The 24,135-nt window shown below is 44.9% G+C and overlaps 1 protein-coding gene across 13 annotated transcripts in view; it reads right to left on the bottom strand.

The window, feature by feature from the left end:
- Positions 1 to 24,135, bottom strand: part of RERE (arginine-glutamic acid dipeptide repeats) — a 2,107,422-nt gene that overhangs the window by 1,581,737 nt on the left and 501,550 nt on the right. For all 13 annotated transcript variants that reach the window (XM_069610039.1, XM_069610046.1, XM_069610044.1 and 10 more), the window contains exon 5: positions 17,564 to 17,669. In XM_069610039.1, coding sequence (XP_069466140.1) covers positions 17,564 to 17,669 — 106 coding nt within the window. The remainder of the gene's footprint in view (positions 1 to 17,563; positions 17,670 to 24,135) is intronic.

The following is a 24,135-nucleotide window of genomic DNA, read 5'->3' as shown; positions in this document are numbered from 1 at the left end:
CTCTAACAAAAGCATCAAAACTCCATTGTGTACCTGACCCAGTCGCCAGCAGAGTGACAAGAGGGTCACGAGAGTGTATGATTATTAAAACGCAACGCCGGGGTTCTTTCAGATTGAAAAATCCAGACTCAGTAAATATTTAACCCCAGAACTTTCACAACACCTCTTCCAATCTTAAGATATGTCTGATAAAAAGGTGTGGATTTATCCGCAGCAATCTTTTTTTCCATACTAAGGAAAGTCTCTAGGGGGACCGGTGCACAACATTCTTCTCTATATTAATCCAGTTTGGGGAACTAGCAGCATCCTCCCTTAACCAGAAATGCAAGGTGCGCAAGGTGAAGGCTCTATGATAAGAGACACTATCTGGGAATCCAAAACCACCTAAACGTACTGGCTTCTTAAATACATCCATTGGGATCCGTGAAGTGCTCCTTTCGCCCCATAAAAAAATTACGCAAAACAATGTCACGAAGCAAATCACTTGTCAAAGGAAGCATACGAAACAAAGCAGTTTCGGAAGCAGGGTCATCTTAATTACGTTAATATTGCCCCACAGCGTTAGAATCAACCTTTTCCACTTCAAACATAATACTGCTACTCTGCTAGATTTATTCGCAAATTGGAGGCCAATAAGCAATTAACACCTAGAAATTTGAATTCCCAGAAATATAAAATTGTTTGCAGCCCAACTATCCAGCTGATAAAAAAACCTCTGCTACACAGTGCAGAGATTGGGAAGATCAGTGTTTTAGCTACGTAAAATTTTATGATCCGAAACCTGGCCAAAAGTAGTCCGTGGTCAAATTAATTCCTTAAGGGAAGGATCAGGATCAGAAAGCAAAACTAAAAGGTCATCCGCATAAAGGAGAACTTTAGAGATGCAATCACCCATCACCATGCCCTTTATACCTACATGTTCCCTGGTTGAGATTGCTAGAGGCTCCATAAAGAATGCAAACAGAGGGGATAGGGATAACCCTATCTTGTACCCGATGGATACGAAAACAATCCAACAAACAACCATTATTACCCTAACCTGGGCATCCTTGCTTAAATAAACGCAGGACACAATTGACTCCTATTAGCACTTGCCGGAGAAAAACACAGCTAACCCTATCAAATGCTTTTTCTGCATCGCAGCGGATTGCAGCCTAGGGGTCCGCTGAGCTCATCTACAAATGTATAACATCTAATAGTTCCCTCAAGTTATCATGACTATTCCTACCAACGATTAAGCCGGTTTGATTTTGCTGGATTAATTTTGGCAATAGAGGGTTAATCCTAACCACATACATTTTTGCTAGAGTTTATTATCTACATTAAAAAGAGAAATCTGCCTACAATTACCACAAATTGAGTGATTCTTGCCATGCTTCGGAATCACAGATATTACTACAGTCTTCATAGAATCAACCACTTTCTCAGATTCTATGATTTCATTAAAAAGATCAGCTGGGAAACGGGACAAGAGGGAGCTAAACTTAACACTGCACTGATCACCTGGCTACCCTCTGATTTCGGGCCTACGTCCCTGCCCACCTAGTTGCACACCCACACTGCCTCCCGGCCTCTGTATCTGTAATCAGACAGTCCCCTTAGCTGCACTTTTGGACACCTGCTGTCTGCACTTACTCTTGCACCTGCTGGTAGCACTTCTTGTTATTTTGATCCCATGTACAGCACTGCCCCTTCCCCTTTCATCTGGCACTTTTCCCCTCCTACTCCCCTGCACTAGCACAATCCCAATGTTACTTGGCCTAGTAAGATCGTTGCCTCTGTACACCCTCTGTTCCCACTTCTTTGCCTCGTTGCGCCTTGAAACACTTGTGTATAGGCTTGTTACAAATGCCATATCATATCATAAAACTTAATTGGGAACCCATCCGGTCCTGGACATTTGCCACATGGCAGTAGCCCCATAACATCTACAATCTCGTGCTCTGTAATTTCCTTTTCCAAACAAAGTTTATCATTCAATGTAGGGCTAGGACTTTTATCAAGATAACAACACCTCATCAACACTTACACACCAATCTTCACGATATAATGATGCATAACATTTCTGGAATGCTCCACAAATCTCTTCATTTTTTTTCTAAGAAACGGCCCACTACCCTCCGATATGAACTGTGCCTGCATTCCACCTTCTCTACCCCTCAATCTGCTAGAAAACAATGCACCAGATGTATCCCCATGCTCCCAGAACGCCTGTCTCGTTTAAAATAGATCACTCTCCGCCCTAGCATGAATTATGCCATCCAACGAGCGCCTAGCTCTTAACATAGCAGATAGGGTAGTTTCCGAAGGAGCAGCAGTATGGTCATCGAGAGGCTTGCAAGTATTGAATGGATATTTTATTTCTATCGCGCACATACACAAGTGTTTCCGAGCGCGACAAGGCAAGGGAAGGGGAACAGGGGAGAACAAAACAAAGATCTTACTAGGCCAGTGACATTGGGAACGCGCAAGCGCATGGGGGAGGGGGAAAATGCATGGAAGGGGGGAGAAAAGGAGAGTGCAGAGCAAGGAGAAACAGATCAATAATAATAAATAATAAAGGCAACAAACAATGGTAGTGCAGCCAGCAAGTGGCACGTGCTGGGTTTAAGGCAGCAGACTGAGTAGGTCTGATAAGTGCAGGAAGAAAAGGGGGGGCTGTATGGGTACAGATACAGCCCCCAGTGCAAGGGGTGGCCTGGTGGCAGTGCAGGAGGGTGACAGCGTGAGCAGGTACCTGGGCCCGGAGGACAGAGGGTGGCCAGGGGCACGGTGCAGTGGGTGAACAGAAATCAGAAATCAGCAGGGGGGAAGGGGGGTGAAGGCAGAAGCAAAGAGGAAGGTCTTTAGATGATTCCGGAACCAGTGATGGTTCTCCTCAAGTTTTAGAGTGGCAGGGAGGGTGTTGCAGAGGGAGGCACCTGCCGAAGACAGATCTACCCCCAGCTCGTGAAAAACGACTGACCCTGAACGAGTTAGAGGTAGAGGGGCGGAGAGCAAGAGAGGGGAGGTATTTGCGGAGGGATAGCTGAAGGTATGTTGGACCCACACCCCAGAAAGCCTTGTGGACAACGCAGAGGGTTTTGAATTTAATCCTTGCATCCACTGGGAGCCAATGGAGAGATTTCAGAGTTTGAGAGATACAATCCCAGGGCTTGAGGCCAAAGACAAGTCTTGCAGTCCTGTTCTGGATGAGCTGCAGAGAGTAGAGACAGGGAGATTTAGAAAGAGGCTGTTGCAATAGTCTAACCTAGAGAGAACCAGAGCTTGGGAGACAGTGAGCTTTTGGGGGAAGGAGAGGAAAGGCAGAGTACCTCTGAGGAGGTTCAGTAAGAGGTCTGACTTTTTTGAGACATCAGCGATGTGGGTAGAGAAGGAACGTGTGGAATCAAAGGTGACCCTGAGGTTCTTAGCCTCGCAGGTGGAGATAGGAGAACCAAGAGAGGTCGGAGAGTGAGTGGGAAAGGATGGTGAGCCGATGAGGAGGATCTCAGTTTTTCTGGCATTCAGACAAAGATAGTTGGCGGCACACCAATCTCGAATGGAAGTTAGGCAATCGGAGATGAGAGAGGTGGAGGAGGTGGCCGAGGGCAGCCTGAAAATGAGTTGAGTGTCGTATACATGGCACTGGATGTTTGAGCAGAAAATGGCAATGCAGAGGGCGAGAATTGCCAGGTTTTGGGCGAAAAGCCAGCAGGAGATTAGACCCCTGGTGTAGACCACAGGTGGAGAGGAAGATAGATGATAGGAAAGACCCAAGTTGGACTTGGGAGGGTTGATCAAGAGGAAAGGGGTCAGCCAGGCCAGAGCCTGATCGGTGATACTCAGGTTATCACAGAGGCGGTTGAGCTGGATGGTATGGTTGACCGTGTCAAAGGCAGAGAGATTGAGTAGGATGAGTACAGAGGGAAAGCTAGAGTCAAGGTTGGAGAGCGGAGCCTGACGGATGTTCAGGAGAGCAGTTTCCATGCTTCTGGCAGCTCTGAAGCCAGACTAATGGTCATGGAGACCGCCAACAGAATCGGAATGAAGGTTTAGCTGAGAGATGGCCATCTTTTCCAGGAGTTTGCACAGAGAGGGAGCAATGGAAATTGGGCGATAGTTGGCCGGACAAGAAGGATGAGCTGTGAGTTTCCTGAGAAGAGTATTCACAAGGGAGCGCTTAAGAGAAAAGGCGAAGGATCCGGAGGCAAAGGAGTGCTTGCAGAAATCGGCAAGGGCCGGAGCGAGGGTATCAATGTGGCCCTTGATAGTTTTAGAGGAACAGGGGTGGACCTGTTTTGACAAAGCTTTCATAGATCGGACTTGTCTAGCGACCTCATCAGGTGAGAAAAGAGGAAAGGACGAGAAGGAGGGTGGGGGATGGCTGAAGGAGGGTCAGCAAGTACAGGCGGAGAGGAGAGGGAGTAGAGGAGAGGGTGGACAGGATATCCTGGGTTTTTTAGGTAAAGTGAGAGGCAAGGGCATTGCAAAGAGCCTTGGAGGAAAGACTGCAGCAGGGTTTGCCAGCTCCTTTCAGATTTTACACTCTAGATGTACATAGTCAGCTTCAGCCTTCTTTTATTTTTAACAGGCATATCTAGTTATTTTCCCAGGTAGATAGGCCTTCAACGCATCCCAAATAGCAGACAAGCTATTAACCGAGCCTACATTAACCTTGAGAAAAAGCAAAATTTCAATGTTTGTTTAACGAAATCTTCATCAGACAATAAGCACATGTTGAGTCTCCATTGCCTATTGCCCCTCTCACCTCCCAAGGATTGATCCAGTTCCAAGAACACACAAGCATGATCAGAAATCACAATTACGCCCATATACGAAACCTTTACAGCACTAAGAATATCTCTAACTAAAAAATAATCAATCCGGGATGAAGTACCATGTGGAATTAAACAAAAACTATATTGCCTCTTGTCTGGATTCAAATCGCGCCATATATCATGCAAATCCCAAAACTCCATAAATTGCAAAATACCATTTCTGGCCCTCTCCTTAAGAGCCCAATAATTTTAACTTATCCAAAACCTTATCTAGACTTGTATTGAAATCCCCACCTATCAATATTGCGCCATCTCCCATGTTCGTCAGAATATCATCTAATTTGCCAAAGAAATCAAATTTCGCAATATTGGGGGCATGGATGTTGACAAGAATTAGACGATTATTCTCCACTGGCAGATTAACAGCCACAAACCTACCTTTAGAATCAATATCTACTCTACCCACAGAGAATCTTAAACTTTCACTAAATAAAAAAGCCACCCCTCGAATTACTTCCAAAAGCACTGGAATATTCTTTCATAAATACATTATTTAGAATGATCCTGTTGTAAGTGGGTTTCCTGGAGTAGGACAATGTCAGGCTTCTTTCCAACTTACTGTATGTAAATTCTTAGCCAGGAGGATAAAGAACAAGTTCCATTTTGAAATTGGTCAAACATCAAATCGATCAGGGCCTCCGCCCCAATCAAACGTTGAGCCACACCATTTAAAATAAAATCTCACAGCATAACCACAACTGACATGGAGGTCAAATTACTTATGAAAATAAAAAGTAACCGGGAACACATAGATAAAGTCAGAAAAGAAGAAAGAGAAAGTAAATGATAAAGAAACCCTGTAACAAATAACTGAAAGAAATAATCAAAGACAAAGCGAGGCCAGAACATGGCTAAAGAGCAGCAGAAAGATCTCACAGCTACTCTGCCCCGCATTTAAGCATTATCAGTAGAAGGTGCAGAAGAGCCAGATAAACAAATATAACATGCAACCTAAATAAAAACCAAAATCTATTAGGTCTTTGTTGCAAGTACACAACTTCCAAAAAAAGGTAAGAAAATTAAAGCAAAAAATAAAAAGCCCAAATAAATTGTCAACAATTCATAAATTAATAGCAGTGCAATCAACTAAAAAGCAATACAAAAGTATATGTACAGGTTACTTTCGTAAACCACCAACGCCCCCATCCATTGAACCTGCACCAAAGCAAAACAAAACTAGTCATCCCAGAGGAATCTTATCTGTTAAAGAAATAAACAAGTATAAAAATCTAATAACCAATTATGAAAACATCAACCCAAAGTAATAATAGCCCAGTGGACATATTGTGCACAATTAGAAGAATCATTTAATATCATGAGGCCTCTATAAACATATCTACTTCCTTATCCACGTCTACCCATATCCTTCCCACCACTCCCTCTCCTCCCACTCCATCCACACCTATTCACGAAACATCAATGAGCTACATTTTCGCCTCACACCATAGAATCAGCTAAATCGCATGTTCTCCGTGGCTTCAAATTCTTTCAGATCAGTCTGCTGGCCTTTATTTCACTTTCTCTCTGTATACCATATTTCATCTGGTGGCTTTGATATTTGCACTTTAGGAGAACGCAGTACCTTGCTCAGTCAAAGGCCCTTCATGGTTAATAGGTTCTGTCACTTATTCCTAACCTTAACCTCAGAGGCACTTCGCAACAGTTAATTAAAGCTCCAAGCTTCAAAATTGCTTAAGGGAATATACACAGCCCACTACGCATTTAACTAGAGAGGTAACTTCAGTATTCCACAAGGATCCTATTGTACAGCGTAGCGGGCAATGGTGTGAATGTCAGACACTCGCGGAATGTGGAGATCTTTAGAGGTATAAACTAAAATGTAGACATCCCATTGCGCCTGTCAAGAGGTGTAAACTGCCATGAGGGCAGATCAACCAGCCACAGTCTCCTCTTTTATCATCAGTTAACATTCAGGGCCCAAAAAGATTATGCGTGTCACACAGAAAGAAACAAAATCAGCATACAGCGGTAGAAAATGGTGCTCTACAACCCAGTAGGACACTGGCTAGCCATCAATCCTTCAGGAGTGGACTCCTAATCGCGGCGCCAGACAAAAATAAACATACAGAGGCGGCTTTTTACAGGGGGTACGCCATATGCGAGTGAAGCATACATTACGCTCATACAGAATTTCACCCAGAAGAGCCTCGGACAAATCGTGGAGTGACGGCACAAAGGAGCTGAGAGCAGGAAAAAAGGAAGCAGAACGTTTACATATTCAGGCTGCTTTACGACGGATACACCTTACTGGCTTTGTTAGTTAGTGTTCAGGTTCAAGTTCAGGGCTCCACTACAATAATGGAGGATGCATCACCAGGCACTGGATGCACTTCCGGCCCCATTCCTTTGGAGAAAGGCATTAGAGGAAAGGACTAGAGAAACCAGTCATTAAATCCAGCACGCTACATGAATTCAAAACAACTGACTTTCCATAATAGCATTTAGGAGATTAAAAAATGCTTTGGATTTAACCCACAAGATTTGAATACAAATTTAAAATAACGCACAAGAAGGACAGATAAACTTGCATCACATCAGCCAGGTGTTAATTTCTTTGCTTTAGAATTGGTAATTTCCCTTTCCCCCCGCATTTGGTGCATTCAAAAAGCTCAGGGCCTTATGACGATCAATAAAGGCACGAGTTACACCATCCACAACAAATTTGAAATTCGCTGTGTAAATCATGTAATGAATAAGGCGTTTCTCCCTCACCAGCCGCTTTGACTCCAAGAAAAGTCCTCTGGGAAGCAATTTCTCTGCTATAGTCATTATGTTTATTGAATTTATATAGCGCTTTATGCCAAAGCGCTTTACAATATAACAGGTACAAAAGTGAGAGAAACCTATATATACAAGCATGAACAGGTCATTAGAACAATAAGTAGAACTATTTAGAAGAGCGGGATGGGGGACAGGGTAGAGGAGGGGGTAGGAGAAGGGGGTAATGGTGTAGGGTTTGGGGAAGGGGAAGCATATATACAAGCATGAACAGGTCATTAGAACAATATAGTCATTAAAAAACAATCCTATGTGCGCTCCACCTCAATTATCCCAGCTCTCTAGACTTTAACAAGAGCTCTTTGATGGGAAATCTAAGCAGTCTCACCAAAAAAGCCCTAGGGGGCAGACTTGGGCGCATGCTTTGGGGCTAAAGTGTGGTGCGCCCTTTCAATATCAAGTACTTCTCCTTGATGAAGTTTCAAAAGATTAAGCAGTTTTCTGCAGAAAGTCCACAGGATGTCCATTCTCAAATCCTTCTGGAAAACCAGTAGTTTGCAGATTTGAGCATTTTGAGCAACGTTCCTGCTCAGAAATCTTTTTCTGAGCATCTTCCAAGTGCAGAGTTAGTTGAAAAACGTTATCCTCCAGGGCACGGAGATAATCGTTCAGAATCAGACTCTGGTTTCCAGCATTTCAGTTCGCTTTATAACCAAACCTTTGTCATTCTTCATCTGTAGGACAGTCTGCTTCATTTTTCCAATAGGTAAGACAACAATGTCCATAATCTCTGTTGGGTAATTCTCTGCAGATTGACCCTCAGCTCTATAGGTAATCAGACCATCTTCCTTAACTCTCTTGGAGAGTTGAATGTCGCTTTCATGAAGTTCAGACTGTTCACCCCCTTGTCTGGATCTTCTAGAGGAAGGAGGATCTGCCATTTCAGTACAGGTGGAGGCTAAATCCGCCATCTTCAATATAACAGAATCTCAGGGCTGGAGCAGAGCTCTTAAGCAGCCATCTCCTTCAGCTGACAGTTCTAAAATCTATCAGCTGTATTTAACATTTCTTTAACAGCAGTCACGCCGGGGGCCTATACATATTGATAATAAGAATTTTAGTCTATGAAAAGGTATGGTCATTAAGAATTGCAGACAAAACATATGGTGAGAATTTCATCAATACTCTTGGAAACTGGATGTACATTTGTACTCCCTAAAAATCATTTTACTCCCAACTTTGAAAAATAGGGAGTAAAATACTACACTTCCAAATCTTATCTGGAGCACCAAGTTTGCATGTGCAGTATGAACATATCCTTTCATCGTTTCCTTTGCTCTCGCAGTGCAGGCCATGCACTGTTTATGGGAGGATCAAGTATATCCTTCAACTTTTCATCAGTGGTGTAAGGCATTTTACTCAAGGTTTGACACTGAGGCCATGCTATGGCTTCTCAACTTTTTTATTTTTGCTGTGAAGGTACTCCAGCCACCCAGCACTCTGAGGCCTGGTCCTCCACCACTGTGTAGATGTTATACATATCCCTCCCACTATTTACCCCAATGCTGCTGGACCTGTTGCTGCCTGTTCATTGACAGACCCTTTGTGGCACTGTGCGCAAATATGTGGTCCTACGGCTCCAGCCTATGTTAGACTACATGTGCTACTCAACTCATTGCCAGCTAAATATTGCTCAAACAAATAGGAAGACAGAGGAAAGGCTCAGTCTGAAATATGTATTCTTCTCCCTGCCTCTGCGTGTTATATGTAAACCATGGCAGACTGCTTCTGCTTTTAGGTTACCTGGATCTAGCCACCTCAAGCTTGGCTAATTCCAGGGTCTTTGGCATTAGACATCTACTTGGGTACCCTGCGTACCTTGATTTATGCTTCTGAATGGGTTGTTGCGGTTTCCCCAAATCAACGCCAACAAGAGGTTCTCAACCTATAGTCAATACCATTTATACATTTTCTGAGAGGAACTATTTTGCATTCGAAAGAAATATTAGTTATGTGTGAAAATCTACCTGCCAAAAAAACAAAACTTCTGAAGAACTGCTAACGATTGTGCATGCTCTGATAAATGAGGGGTGGAAGTGAGGAACTTTCATAAGTAATGCAGCTTGCCTAAATTCACATTTCTGGCAGTGAGGACATAGGAAATATCACAAAATACAAAAACGTGACCTTCTTAGGGTCTCAATATATTTTACAATGGAAAACTAAACAAATAGTTTGATTAATATGATCATGTAGTGCAAGAAAGGAAAAAAGAATGTAGAAAGTTGGTACAAAAAATTAAGAAAAGCTTTCTGGATAATTTCAGTATCAGATGGTCTATTAAAAAGGAAAAACAAAAATTACGTAATTGTTTGAAATCATATAAATACCAGCTCATGCAGCAGGACGGTGAAAGGATGCTGGATACCATAATGGGGAAATTGTGAATGGGGAGAGACTCGACAAATTTCGGGACAGACTAACCCAATCTGAGGAATTGTGGTTACAGCATTTTTAGGAACTTTATCGGAAAGAGGACAAGAATGAGGTAAGTTTGGAGTTGGAAGTTTCTTATGATTGGAGTTTAGAGTTTTCAATAGAGGAGACAGAAGGCATAATAAAGAGTTGCATGCTCAGGACCCAACTGTTTGACAAATAAATTAAACAGCGACCAGAACTGTGGGCAATTATTGTTTCTATTTTTTTAAGGATATTATTGTTAATAAAGAAAGCCCTAGCTCTTGAAGAAATGGATTTGTATTACAGATTTTCAAAAAAGGTAATGGGACGCTACCTATAAAATATCGGCCTATTAATATAATGGACTGATAGCAAAATATTGTCTGCAATAATCCTGGATAATCTTGAAGCCTGAAGGTATTTTTAGTATTTATCAAGCTCGATTTAGATGGCAAATGCGAACTGATCGTAATGGTTTTTTAATTAAATGTATGCAGCATCCAGGGATCTTACCTCAGCATTCGATTTGGTGGATAGAACGTTGCTGTGCAGTAAGATGCAAAAATGGGGTTTGCCCACTTGATTGCATAGCATATTAATATATGTTATTTATTTTTTATTTATAGAGCACGCAAACTGCCCGGTAGCTTCGAGGCGTGGTTACAAGGATATGACTTAGTTACATGAGGCATACAGCTTACACAGCAGGGTGAGAGGCATTTGGCAGACAGAGCAATTGCATACATATAGCTTTAGCAGAGTCCGGATTAGGTGAATAGCTGTGTTTTAATGGCTTTGGGCTAGATGGGAGGGGATTCAATTGCAGGGCTGCAATGAATGGGAAGCTTGAGTCCACTGATCTGGCTCGTTTGACTTTAGACACTGTGAGGAGATTGGCATAGGGTGTCCTAGTTGGTCTAGAGGAAGCAGATCCGGCTTTTCTTAGAGTGTGGAATACGGGGGCTGTGCGATTGACACATTTGTGGGTATGAGCCAGGATTTTAAAGAGGACATGCTCTTTAATGGGTAGCCATTGGGCCAGTTTCTTAACAGCAGATACATGGTCCCTTTTGGAAGTGCCCATGGCTGCACGGAGCGCATTGTTTGATTAGTTTGGAGTTTCTCCATGTTCTTTGCTGACTGCCTGCAAAGAGGGCATTGCAGTAGTCGAGTCAGGATCCGGTTATAGCTCTGGCTATGATGAGGCAATTATGCTTGGACAGGAAGCGTCTGGCTACATTAAGCAGTTTAGCGTGGTATGCCGCAGCAGAGGCAATGGTGTTGACCTGCCTATTCATTGAGAGGTTGGAATCCAAGTAGACTCCTAGATTTTTAACTGATGAGACTGATTTTGATGTTGCCAATCGTGAAATCGAGGAATTGGTTGTCAAGCTTCAAGGTTTCAGTGGAGGCTATCAGGAGAAGTTCCGTCGTGTCACTGTTCAGACACAATCCGTTCTCAGCCATCCAGGCTTGGATAGTCGAGTAGGCAGAGTTGAGGAACTTGGTGTCAGACTCGGTCGCCAGTCAGTGGGAGGAGGACTCGTGTATCGTCCGCATAGTTGGTATAGATGATGCCTAGCGAGTCAAGGATGAGGAATAGAGGTCTGGTGAAGATTTTGTATAGGCCAGGGGAAATGCAGGAGAATTGTTGAACTCCACACAGGAGGATGTTGGGGGAGGCTGATGCTTGGTCCAAGAAGACTTGCATGGCTCTGCCTGGTAGAAATGAGGTGATCCAGGAGGTTGCGTTGGGCGAGAAGTGGGCTGTAGATGTCAGGTGGTGGCAGAGGACATTGAGGTCAACATTGTCGAATGCCACAGATGGCTCCAAGAGTAGAAGTAGGGCCCGTTTACCAGAGTCACTAGCATCGTCCATTTGATTTTAAGTCGAGTAGGGCCGTTTCGGTTCAGTCACCGGGGCGAAAGCCTGATTGACGGAGCCCGAGGAGGCTGTTGGCTTCGATGAATTGCTGGACTTGCAGGTAGGCTGCTTTGTCCATTATTTTTAGCAGGAAAGGGGCGGTGGTTATATGCCTGTAGTTACTAGGGGAGGTAAGGTCCAGTGAGGGTTTCTTCAGGAGGGGGCGAACCCATGCTTCTTTGAGGCTTGTTAGGACCAATCCGGTCGTGAATGAGGCATTGATGAAAGCCGTGAGGAATGGGGACAGAGTGCTGGCAGATTCTTTGATGATGGCAAACGGGCAGATGTGCCCTTTACAGTTAGAGGGTTTGATGGAATTCATGAGGGTAAGGATGTCCTTCTCATTGACCTCTTTGAAGGAGAAGAGTGTGGCTAGGTCACCGATATTTTGGAGTGGTTCGAGAGGATAGTGAGTGGGTCAAAGTTTGTTGGGTGGTTTTGATTTTACTGTGCAGGGTGTCTAGTTTGTTGAGCGTAGCTGGATACCATCACACCAGGCCTCATTTTTGGTGATGTAATGAGGAGGTAGGGTAGGTTTATCTAATTCCCTAAAGATAGAGAAGATCTCTTTGGAGTCAGATTTGGCATTGGCAATCCTTGTGTTGAACAATGTTGCTTTTGCTCGGATGATAGCTTTTTGTATTCTCTGGTTAGCCTTTGAAACTCTAGTTTGGCTGAGTCCTGATGGTTAGTTTGCCAGAGTGATAGGACGGTACATATTTTGGAACGAAGTTCTAGCAGCTCAGGGGTGAAAAAGGCATTGGAATGTCTGGTTGGTTTAGCTTTGCGAGAAGTCAGCGGGCAATGGTGTCAACGGCTAGTTTAATAGCCATATTGCAGGTGAGGGCGAGTGTGTCCGGGTCTTTGGAGAAGGGGGGCCTGAAGGCTGGTCCAAGCAAGTGTGGTCTGTGCCTGTCAGCCATGAGCTGTCGCGAGCTCCTGGTGGTGGCGGTGGGAGTGGTAAGGCAGACTGGTGCGCTTTCTTGGGAGTAGTAATGTTAAATAGGATGACCTGGTGGTCAGTCCACGGCAATGAAGAGTTGGCTTTAATGGTGAGCGGGCAATTGTGGTGGGTGAGCCAGACTATGGTGCAGCCTTTAAGGTGGGTGGTGTGATGGCGTTTAGGAACCGTATCGTTTCCAGTGCATTGCCCAGAGATTTGGCGGCTGAGTCTTTAGGGTCGTTTAGGCCCAGGTTGAGGTCACCTAGGAGGATGGCCTTAGTTGATTTTTTTAGATTGTCTAAAAGGAGGTGTGTCAGGGCTGCTTGGAATTCAGCTGACCGGCCTGGGGGGGTTCGATAGACATGGTGGAGAGAGATGGTGCAATTATGGGAGAGGGTAAGTTTAAGGAGAAGGTAGTCGCTGCTGTTCTCAATTTTCCTGTCAATTTCTCTTATGGGTATGTATTTTTTTTTTTTGCTGAGGGGAAACCAACCCCCCCCCCCCCTACTTTAGAGTATGAGCGGTCCTGTCTGAATATGGTGTATCCTGGGTGAAGTGTCAGGGAGAGGGTCTGGCCTGAGGCTTCATGGAGCCAGGTTTCCGTAATCATGACAAGGTCTAGGTTGTGTGTGGTGATAAGGTCATGTATGTCAAGGGCGTGAGCATTTAGGGAGCGGGCATTGATAAATGTGCAGCTGAGGACTGGTTTGGCAGCTAGACTCGGGCAGGTCATGCTAGCAGGTGTGGATGTGGGCATAACACTGGGTCCAGTAATTTTTATTTTATTTATTTTTTACATTTGCAAAGCAGCCCTACGGCATCGTGGCGCTGTTGCATGCAGAACTCATCTTAGTTACAGGAAAAAAAAGACGAATTTGAAGTGCATAAAAAACAGGTGGTTCGAGGTTACAGAGAACCTTAACAGTGAAGGTTTGTGGTTACATTAAACCTTTGTAAACAGTGAGCATTGGGTGGATTGCAGCAAAAAACAAAGACAATAACAGAAAAAACAAGGGGGGTGACATAGCGTCTAACCAGGTAATGAGGATGGGAGGGGGGTAGGGGCCAGTGGGGCTTGTTGAATAGAGTGGTTTTGAGGGCTTTCCGGAAGGCCATGAGAGAAGTCTGATTACTGAGGTTGATTGGTAGAGTTCCAGAGTTTGGGCACAAGGAAGGGGAAGCTGGCACCTTCTGCTATGGCACTTTTGACGGTGGGGATGATGAACTGGTTGGTGTAGTTGGTTCTTTTGGGCCTGGCAGAGTTATTTCTGACCATTTATTCGAAGAAGCCAATGTACCTCACGCCTAGCTTGGGAGATATGCTCTCTTTTGGCGATGTTTAATGCAGCTCTTAGAGCATTATTTTTGAATAATTTGGAGACAGTGCAGGTTATTAGCCGATGTCCCGGCAAAGAGGACGTTGCAATAATCGACTTTGGCTCCAATGGTGGTCCTAGTAAATGAGAGGCAATTTTGTTTAGAAAGGTAGGGCCTGACTGAATTAATGAGGTTTGTTGTAAATGCAGCAGAAGAGGCAATGGCGCTGACCTGGTGAGTCAGACAATGTAGAGTCAAGAGTTAACTGAAGGTGAGACAGCGATAGCAGTGTTGTCTACCATAAAGGTGCTGTATTGTTTATCTAGGTTTCTGAGAATTTCTCTGGGGCCAACAATGAGGATTTCAGTTTTATCCCTATTGAGGCAAGATCTGCGACGTTAGGCAGGGCAGCTGCATAGGCAGGTTAAGCCGAGGCACGTCTTTATGCATAACAGTAGATGTGGCATCCACCTTGGGCAAGGTTGTTGTGCTGGTTTATCTAGGCAGAGACTAACGTGAATGAAGCATGAGGCACTGATACAGTTTTGGGTACAGCAGCTGTGCTTGCCAATCTGGGCAAAGACATATCTTTGGGCACAACAGTGGGCCTTGCTCCCCCTTTGGGCAGGACTACTGTACTGGTAGGCGTAAGCAGACGCATATCATTAGGGGCAGCCATAGGTGTAGTATCAACGGGCATAACATTGAAGGCCTAACTATACAGAAGTACATCATTGAGGGCGACCATAGGTGTAATATCATTAGGCACGACATTGCAGGCACTACTGTACAGGGAAATAACATTGGGCACAGCGTTGGGTAATGATAGCTTTGAGCATCAGAGTCTTGTTGGTGGCTGTAGGAGGGAGTGCTGCATCATGTATAAGTATTTCTTCAGGATTGGCATCACACCTAGTCAGATGGGGCATATGGGGGTAGGAGGGGTGTTGGTCTCTGAGCTGAGGGCAAGAGCAGGCAATACCTTGCAGCGTTGAGGTGCTAGTTTGTGTTCCTGTGCGAGTAGTGGGGGGGATCAATGTGCACGGTGCGACTGGCGGCGAAAAGGCTGTTGCATGAGACGCAGCTTGTTGGCCACAGTAGGAGCCAGGTTGGATTACCTGCAGCCTAGGTGGAGGTTTCGGAAGCTGGTGCAAATAGGGTGGAGGTGGCTGCCCATGTCACTGTGTGTGCGCGGAGACGCAGTATCCTAATGGCCAACGTGGGGTGGAATAAGAACAGGTCGCTCTTGGGCTGAGGGGAGAGGGGAAAATAGTGTGGTGGGGCGTGCAGGGGTAGCCAGGGGCTGGGAGCTCGAGCAGTGGCTTACCTTTCGATTGCAGAGCGAAAGTAGAACGGCAACACTGCGGCATCATCAGTGAGAAGCGGAGAGCTGCAGAGTGCCGCACAGGCCTTTCCAGCTGGCCTACAAAATATCTGACTATATAATGAGGGCGTGATGTCCAGGAAGGTGCCTACTAGCACCGTACTTCGGCAGTGGTGTCTATGGGCACCCTACCTTTTTCATTTGTATGTTGCAAATGTGGGAAAAGAATTGGAAAAGCTGATTTATTTGCACTGAAAGTGGGGGCAATAAAATTAATGTGGTTGGCAAATGCCGATAGCTCGACTGAATGCAGCTATAGGCTTACAACGATTACTAAATACCTCTGAGAAATGCATTAATGAACACAAGCTTAAGATCAACCCCCTCCAAAACGAAAATTATGAAATGTTGCCAAAAAGATATCAAATTAAAACGTTGGTGGTTTGTGTAAAGGGCTGCCTTGGAGGTTACTAAAACTATGGTGTGCTTGGGATTCACTGATGAAGCCAACCCAAACAAGTACTTTTTAAGGGAAGCCCTTAAGACAAAAGGAACAATGTTGGCAGCCCAGATGAGGGCTCAAAATACAAACATATGGAAAATGTTTGTTAGTCCCAGCTATGGCATTTTACAATGGGAAAATAGTACCGCAAAATTGTTCTATGGTATTGAAGTATTACCTAGTTGGCTTGTGAGCAAACTGAAATACTTTGAATCATTGATAGGGAATCTTTAAGGAGTATAGGCATTTGAAAGCAATTGTCTCTCTTGCATAAATGGTTATGTTCTACATGGGATACTATGTATTCTCACATTGGTAAAGAAATATGGAATTACTGACTGTTTTAGACTACTATGGCCACTCTAGCTTTCGACCCATTAAGAATGAAACGGACACTCGTTTTGAAGGATTGGATTGAAACTAGAGAAAAAGTGGGGACATATGTATGTATGTAGATAATTGAGCACTGTATACAACTGAGCACAATCCACAAAAGAGCTGGGGTGATGGAAGCTTATTTGCTATAATTTCCTTGTGTGGCTTTTAGAAATTATTTCATGCGTTTTCGTTTTTATGGTTTAGAGACTAATGAAATTGTATCTATACGTAGTAAATGTCAGGAAGAACTAGCCTATTGTAGATTTGCAAAAATGTGCTATTTAAAGCACATTCTTTTAGAATACCCAGAGCTATTCACACTTTGTATAAATTTGCTTATTTTGTGTCTTCTATGTGTTTATTGTATTTGTGAAAAACCGATTTTCGGTAATACAAAACAGAAAAATGAAAATAGATTGTTCTAAAAAATGTTCACATAGTTTGGCATGGACAGAGGTGGAAAATCATTGGCTAAACATATTGGGAGGGAAAAAGTCATTATTGCAACATTTCATTTTTTAAGACCATGCCAAATGTGCTAATTTTGCTCTTTTCTTCCTTTCTACTGTTGTCTTTTAGTGTGATTTAGTGACGTGATTTGTATGCCTTTTAGATTTATTGTAAGGAATTTGATTAACTGTAATTGTAAAATATCTTATATATGTTGTAATGAGATGATTAATTGTAAAGGTTTCATTTTAAACCACAAATAAATTCAAGTATTTTTATTTTAAAAACATGAAAGCACTTTGATAGGTGTTTGTGTGTGTTCCAGAGAAACAGTTAATTGGTTATTTGCTCGCAGGCTCTTATTTTAAACTAGGGTGTGCGAAGGAGGAAGGATAGCTCAGGGGCAACGCGTTCATCTTCGAAGCAAGACGACACTGCGCAACACAGGTTTGAATCCCGATCCTGCGCTTAGAGACCACTCGCTGGTATTATGCGTGTTATAAATGAACAGTAAAATTCAAATGAAAGAACAGTCTGCAGCTTCAGACAAGAAAATATCCCAGAGTAAATTTCTTTAGCCAAGTAGAGACGTGAAATATTTGCTCGCTCAACTACCCTACTCAAGGTCCTTGGCTCTTGCCGTACGGCGTTGGCAGCCTCCAATTTTTCACCCCGATGGAACAGTATGCGGCGGGAAGGGACTTACCATTCTCATTGTGCCGGTCCTGAACCAAATGCTGATACACTGAGTCTGGAACTTCTGATTGGCGGTAGTACCATTTCACGTTCATCAGAAGGTGGTCTCGTTTACTCTGTAAGACAAAAGAGCTAGTGAGCAGAACTTCCAACACCTCAAGAGTTGATGGAGAAATGCGGCGAGACACAGCAAGGTTAATAAAATCCATAGGAACAGTGCTACAACACTTATATATACTAGGTCTCTATGCAAAGATCAGCACATTAAAGCACTTTTAGCCATCCCATGATGACAACATGCACCAATACAAAGCGCCAAACACTCAGCTTGTGCATAGAGGTGAATGGCGTAACTACACAGCCCAGGCAGGCATTGATTGTGCATTGAAAATCTTATTTCGGCAATGGCATTAAAAGTTTACACATTTAAAACAAGATAAAATATACATCATAAAAGCTAAAACATTCAAACATAAGAATTAAAAGATTAAGTACGCACAGCCCAAGCAGAAGCTGAACACTTCATTAGTCGAACTACACAAATTTCATCCCTCTTATTTTCAGCAACCCGCAGGCCGCAAAAGACTGTTTGCCACTGAACAAATAACTGTCTCAAGAATCGTCTCCTTACGGAACTATATAAAGGACAGATGCAAATAAAGTGCTTCACATCTTCCACCATGGAGTTACAGAATGAACATTTATCTAGAGAATTCTTTATCAGCGTGCAACGAGGTAATGAACTGGAAGAATTCCTAATCTAAAACTTTTTTTTATCAGAGACATATTGATCCTTTTACAAGGTATAGCAAAATACAGTTCCAATAAAAGAAAAAACACTTTTAAACACTAAGAATTCTAGCACCACCTTCCCCCTGCCCCCGCTGCCCTCAACGATTGTTTGCTCAGCTCATTAAAGAACCATGGTACGCCTCCCTCAAAACAGGTTTGTAATTATGACCCAACCGAACAGGGTCATTCCACAGGTGAGGAAGGTCCAACAATGTGGCCATATATTTGATAAATTGAAAGCATGGAAGACGTGTTGCACCGTTCTGATGCAGCAGGTCTGATGCAGCAGGTCACTCATTTCCTCCCGATATACTGCAAGTTCACTCATATGCCATATTCGCAACCAGTATAGTAAGGGTAGCTGCTTGATGAGATACTTCAGCCCATACCAACCCAACTCAAGGTTGATTGGTAAATTCCGAGCACTTTTTGGAAGATTAAGGAGGTACTTAAACTTATTTTTCTCCAAAGCCAAACCACTACTAGAATCTGAATACCCCCACAGTTCTGCTCCAAATACAGCAGCGGGAAGAGCCTGTATTCTATACATTTCCACAGAGGCGGGAGGTATTTATCCCTCCATGTGGATTATTAAAGCTAATCACCGCCAAGTCAGGGTACTTAAGCTTTTCTCAACCTGGCTGCTCCAACTCCAATTATGGCAGACAAAAAGCCCCAAATAGACATAACACTCCACCAATTCCAGATTAAAATTACCCATATAACAGGAATATTTGCACGTACGATATTCTTTGTGGTAAAGATCAGTGATTGCATTTAGAGTTGAGGGGACCCTGTAATCGTCCTTTTAGTCTATGCCAGAGCACTTAAGTTTCCCAATTACATGTGTGAGAAAGCCACCCAGTCAAGTTTTCCCCTGGAAATTCTGTGATTTGTAGCCCTAAATGTAAAATGGTAAAGAAAGTTAGAAATCCTAGAATTCATTAAAAAAGAAAATTGACTGGATGACTTTCTCAGGCATGGAAATGGAAAATTTGAGAGCTCAGACTGCTTGGAGGTGAAAGTCCAGTCTATAGCCCTACATTCTCAGTATGTGAGCATGTATGCATGGCCTTGTTCAGTGCATCTCCTCCTTGGCACTTGCCATACCAAATCACAGAGTAAAAAGTAGGCGCTGACCGGCAAACATAACGAAAACACTGGAGCCTTAAACAAGTTTCGCTGCTCCCTTAATATATACAAGCAAGGAACTGGGAATCAGGATTTTAACGAGGAGAAACGGATGAGGTGTAACTGACAATTGAAACAAAAACTCTGCAAAAACAAAACTACGAGTACACATCACTAATGTACTGGATAAAGGGGTCATAGCCAAATGTAGAGCAAGTCACAATCCAGACTTCCTTCCCCATTTAAGCACATGTCAAGTTAAAGGGCAACCTGCTTTTTATTTGAACTACAGTAGCCCAACTATATTGGGAAAGCTTATAACCTAACTTAACATTAAGGTTGAGCTACACAAATAAAAAGGAAGAGCCAGCATAGAGGTCCCCGAGGCGGAGGCACACTATTATCAGATTCATATGAAAGCAACAAAACACTAGACAACAAACACTGCTCTGCAAAACACTTCAGAACTTGTGACTGGGTGTACGTTTTAGGCATGATCTTTGTAAGGATGGATACAAACTTCGCCGTTTTTCTTTTTATCCAGCTCTGTTAGGCAAAAACCCGTGCAGTGCCCTTAGGGACCACTACACACAATTAAGACTACAAGTGGTAATACAAGTTCACATTTGGTACAAGCCTGTACTACTATGTTAAAGTGGTAGCAGTAGCGTAGCAGCCAGGCTTATCTCAAGAGTATATGAGCAGTAGCAGAGATTACACAAAGGGACCACAATTACTGTGACTCAAGCAAACACTGACTCAAGGTTTCAGGTAAAAAATATAAGAACATTTATTTTTAAACCATTTGTAAAACACACACTTCTATTAATTCAAAACCACACATAAAATACTCTACAAAGAACCAATTCTCTTGGCACAGAATAACTCAAAGTACCGTATGTTTTGGCGGACCGGTGTTGTGAAACAAAAGACGTTACCGGGAATACATATGCGATCACTTTTTGACAGCTTTGACATCTCGGTCGTATTAAAGAAACGCATATCCGCAGTAAGAAATGTTACTGGGGCAAAAACACACTTAGCACCTGGGCTAACCAGAGAGAGTTGGGGGCAAAAATCAAAGGCAATACTTTTGTCAAGGCAGACAGAATCAGAGAACACTCGCTGACAGAAATACAAAAGTCAATAGGCCAGAGCCAGTATCAAGTGGAACCGGGTTCCTGTTGTCGAGGATCACAGTCAGACAGTTCAAGATTCAACGTTGCCAGGAGTACTTGGATATGGTCAACAGAGGAAGCAAAAGTTATAAGGAGGGAAGACAAGGGCAAGCCTTGGAGGAAGAGAAAATGGATTCACCGTAGTTCCTCAAAGCAGAACACAGTACCTTATTCAAGGAAGAAGCTGGTGCCTCGGCAGTTGTTCCTGGTAGTTTCCTGCAGACTCACGGTGCCTGGAGCTTCGGTAAGAAGGGCGACGTCTGGAGGGGTCTGCACCACACAGGGATGAAGCCAGCAGCAGCAACGGTGAATAAAACGTACGCTCCTTTCAAACAGGAGAGGCTCTTCAGGTGGCTATCCGGACCACTACAGCAGTGTGCAGCGATTTCGACCACGAAGAGGATCCTCTGGCTGTGGAAGATGAGCTGGTTGACACCAACAGGCTCAAGGGAAGACTCCGGACTGGATCTTCTCTGGTCGTCGAAAGGTAGATAGCTCAGGACTGCAGCAGGGCTTCACCGGGACAGGGTAGTTGCAGCAGCCGTCTTCTTCTCTGCTTCTCTTTGGTTCCTTGTAGTTCCAGTGGCGACTCTGGCTTCCACCCCAAGAGTCCTGCCTTTATGCGAAAATCATCCATTCACACAGCCTGGCTGTCAATCACGCAGCATGGGGGTTGTCCAGCCCGGACAACCACCTCAGCCAATCATGGCAAAGTGCGACTTGGGTTTCCTAGGATACCCTGTGCAGGGGGTGACTACACCCCTCCCTCACATTCAGCCCACCTAGACACCCAGGTGCCCAGAGGAGGGCTTCTTGGCAGAAGCCCACCAAAAGAGGGTGAACAAACAAGGCAAACCTGGTTTGCCGCGCAAAGTAAAACACAAGAAGGACTTTAACAAAAAGAAATGGCGAATAAAACCTGACCGGAGCCAAAAGAAAGAGTATTTGGTCAAGCGGGTTTATGTTCGAGGCTAATAGCCTAAAACAATACCACGTATATATAGTATAATCGCAGTAGAAAAGTTAGGGTAGATACCACTGCCACCAGCCAAGTCTAAATGTTAAAAGAGCAAAACAATGCTCCAGGAGGGACAGAAAAAAGGCTAAGGATTAACCCTTTCCAATACTCCATGTAAGATGGGGTGTACTGGATCTGTGGTTATTTGACTATGTAAAGTTAATGGCAGCTTTACCCTTATCTGGGGGGCGGTAGTCAGCCCAAGAAATTGAGTCGTTGGGAAGTCTCTAAGACAACCCTGTCTCACTGCACTGAAGGTGCTGGGTAACACGAGAGTGGGGCTACTGAAGTGGTGTGCTCCAGAGTCCACCATCACAAAAACAGATGAGATACACATGGCAAAACACAGGTAAGAGTGGGGGAAAAGCTCACACTCTTACTAAGTGGAAAAAAGTAAACGCCAGAAATCCAGCAAAGCTGTTGAGGGACTCACTAGGTAAGGGAAATTAGCCATTGAATGAGAATTCTCACTAACCACCTCCTCATCCGTAGTGGAGTGGAAGAGGTCACCCCCTTCAAACGTCAGGTCTAAGATGCGTTCCTGGACATCCAGGTTGAATTACGTAGCATGGAGCCAGGCGTTCTTCTCATGTCCGTGGCGTTACCGGTGGCCCGGCCAGAGGTGTCAATGTGGGCCAAGGTGGACTCCATGATGCCTTGTGCCACCATCTTGGCCTCAGCCAGTCCCGCCTTGAATCATGATTGACTCTGCACCGGAAGCTCTGGGAGGAAATCCGCAATTTCCCTCCAAAGCCTCTGGTTAACGGCTGCCAGCATGACTTCTGCGGTTGGCTTGACGAATATGCAGGGACGCGTTGGAATACAGCTTCTTTTCATACGCCTCCAAGATCTTCTCCTCCTTGCCTAGCAGTGTTGCGGATGAGGAAGCCGAGGACGACTGAGGCTGGGAGTATAGTGATGCTGCAGTGATCACCGAGGAGTGCGGCTGTGGGTGGGCCAATAACGAGAGTGCATCCCCCTCCATCTGCCCGTACTTGGCATCCAGGCGTCTATTGACTGGCTGGACCGAGAGGGGCTTCAGCCAGTCTTTCTTGGCCAAGGCGACAACGTCCTTCTGCTTCGGGATCCCCGTTCTTGATGCGGGACGTAGCGTGAGGACTTGGCGAGGACCCCCCCTCGGATGGTTGCTCGACCTTGGGTTGAGGAAGGCCCAAGTACTCCGTCAGCCCTGCAAGACGTTTGTGAAAGACCTTGGCTGACGACGGTGTGTCGGGGTCCTCCTCATCATCATCATCATCATCATCATCATCTGTGTACACCTGGGGGTCCGGTTTTTCTGTCACCGGTTTAGGGGTGCTGGGAGACGAGGGCTGATGTGTGGAGACCAGAGGCTGGTACGGAACCGACTGCACTATCAGTTTGGGGGCCGGAGCAGGTGCGGAGGATGCACAGGGGCCATGGGTGCCTGTACTGGGGCCTGCGGCACCGGAGCCATTGGCGGCAGCACGTCGCTGATGGCGTCCGTGAGGATGACCCCCATCTGAGGAGATTTCATGAGCCAAAGGAACCTTTCAAAAAATCTGTCCTCGCAGGCCGGAGGGGTGGTAGGTGATAGTGACGGGGTAGCAGGCGGCTGCTGGAGCCGTTGCGTGACCTGCCCATTCGGACGCAGCGGGAACCTGCCCTGTGTAAATGAAGGATAGGCTGTAGGCCACATTCCTAGTTGACACTAGTCCCGCCTTGACACTCATTCCTCCACCTGCTCCATTCCTTGGTGCGGTATTGGGCGGGTGTCTAATATCTGGCACAGCCGCCATCTTGTCGAGCTGCCTTACACGTGCCTGCGTCGTGTTGCTTAGCTCACTGGGCCCAGCCTCGTCCAGGACTCTTGTGTGGATCATGAGGCCACCCCTGCTCCTCAGGCCGAGACCTGGAAGGCGTTTTTCCCTCCACAGAAATGGCGGTAGAGCTGCGTATAGGTGCCCCTTCAGACATTTTGCCGGTATTAGTGCGTGGCCTCTAGGGTGAAGACCCAGTAAATGAACCTTCCAGTCCCCAAACACTGTCACTGGGAGGATCCACTGACCTCTCAGTCTGCCGGCCGGTAGCTCGCACAGCCTCTGTACTCGTGCTGGTATGAGAACCTGAGCATTCCCTCCTGCGCGGGCAAGTCCCTGGAAAGGAGTCTCCATTGCGGAGTGCACTGGAAAAAGAGCAGCCCTACCTTTGGCCTGGATCGATCATTGACAAAGTCCTTCAGGTCCTCTGGAGACGATCTCTCAAAGAGCTCCCCCCACCTGGCAAGTCTGTTCTTCAGAGACCTTGAGGAAAGCGCGTTGCACGCGGTAAAAGCTTGCCAGCCGTGGTCTGGGCCAAGGCAACGTAGGCAGAGGGTGTGGGGGTCTGAAGTTTGAAAGAGTCAGTCGCAGGATGGACACCTGCTGAAACCTGTAGACGTCGACATGCGCCGGGGAGGAGCGTGACGCATGAGGACAGAGTACC

This window comes from Ambystoma mexicanum, chromosome 8 (genome assembly GCF_040938575.1).
Source record: "Ambystoma mexicanum isolate Mex_15411 chromosome 8, UKY_AmexF1_1, whole genome shotgun sequence".
In the NCBI taxonomy this organism is placed as follows: domain Eukaryota; kingdom Metazoa; phylum Chordata; class Amphibia; order Caudata; family Ambystomatidae; genus Ambystoma; species Ambystoma mexicanum.
The sequence above is the reverse complement of the archived record's forward strand: the minus strand, read 5'-3'. Positions and strand labels throughout refer to the sequence as shown.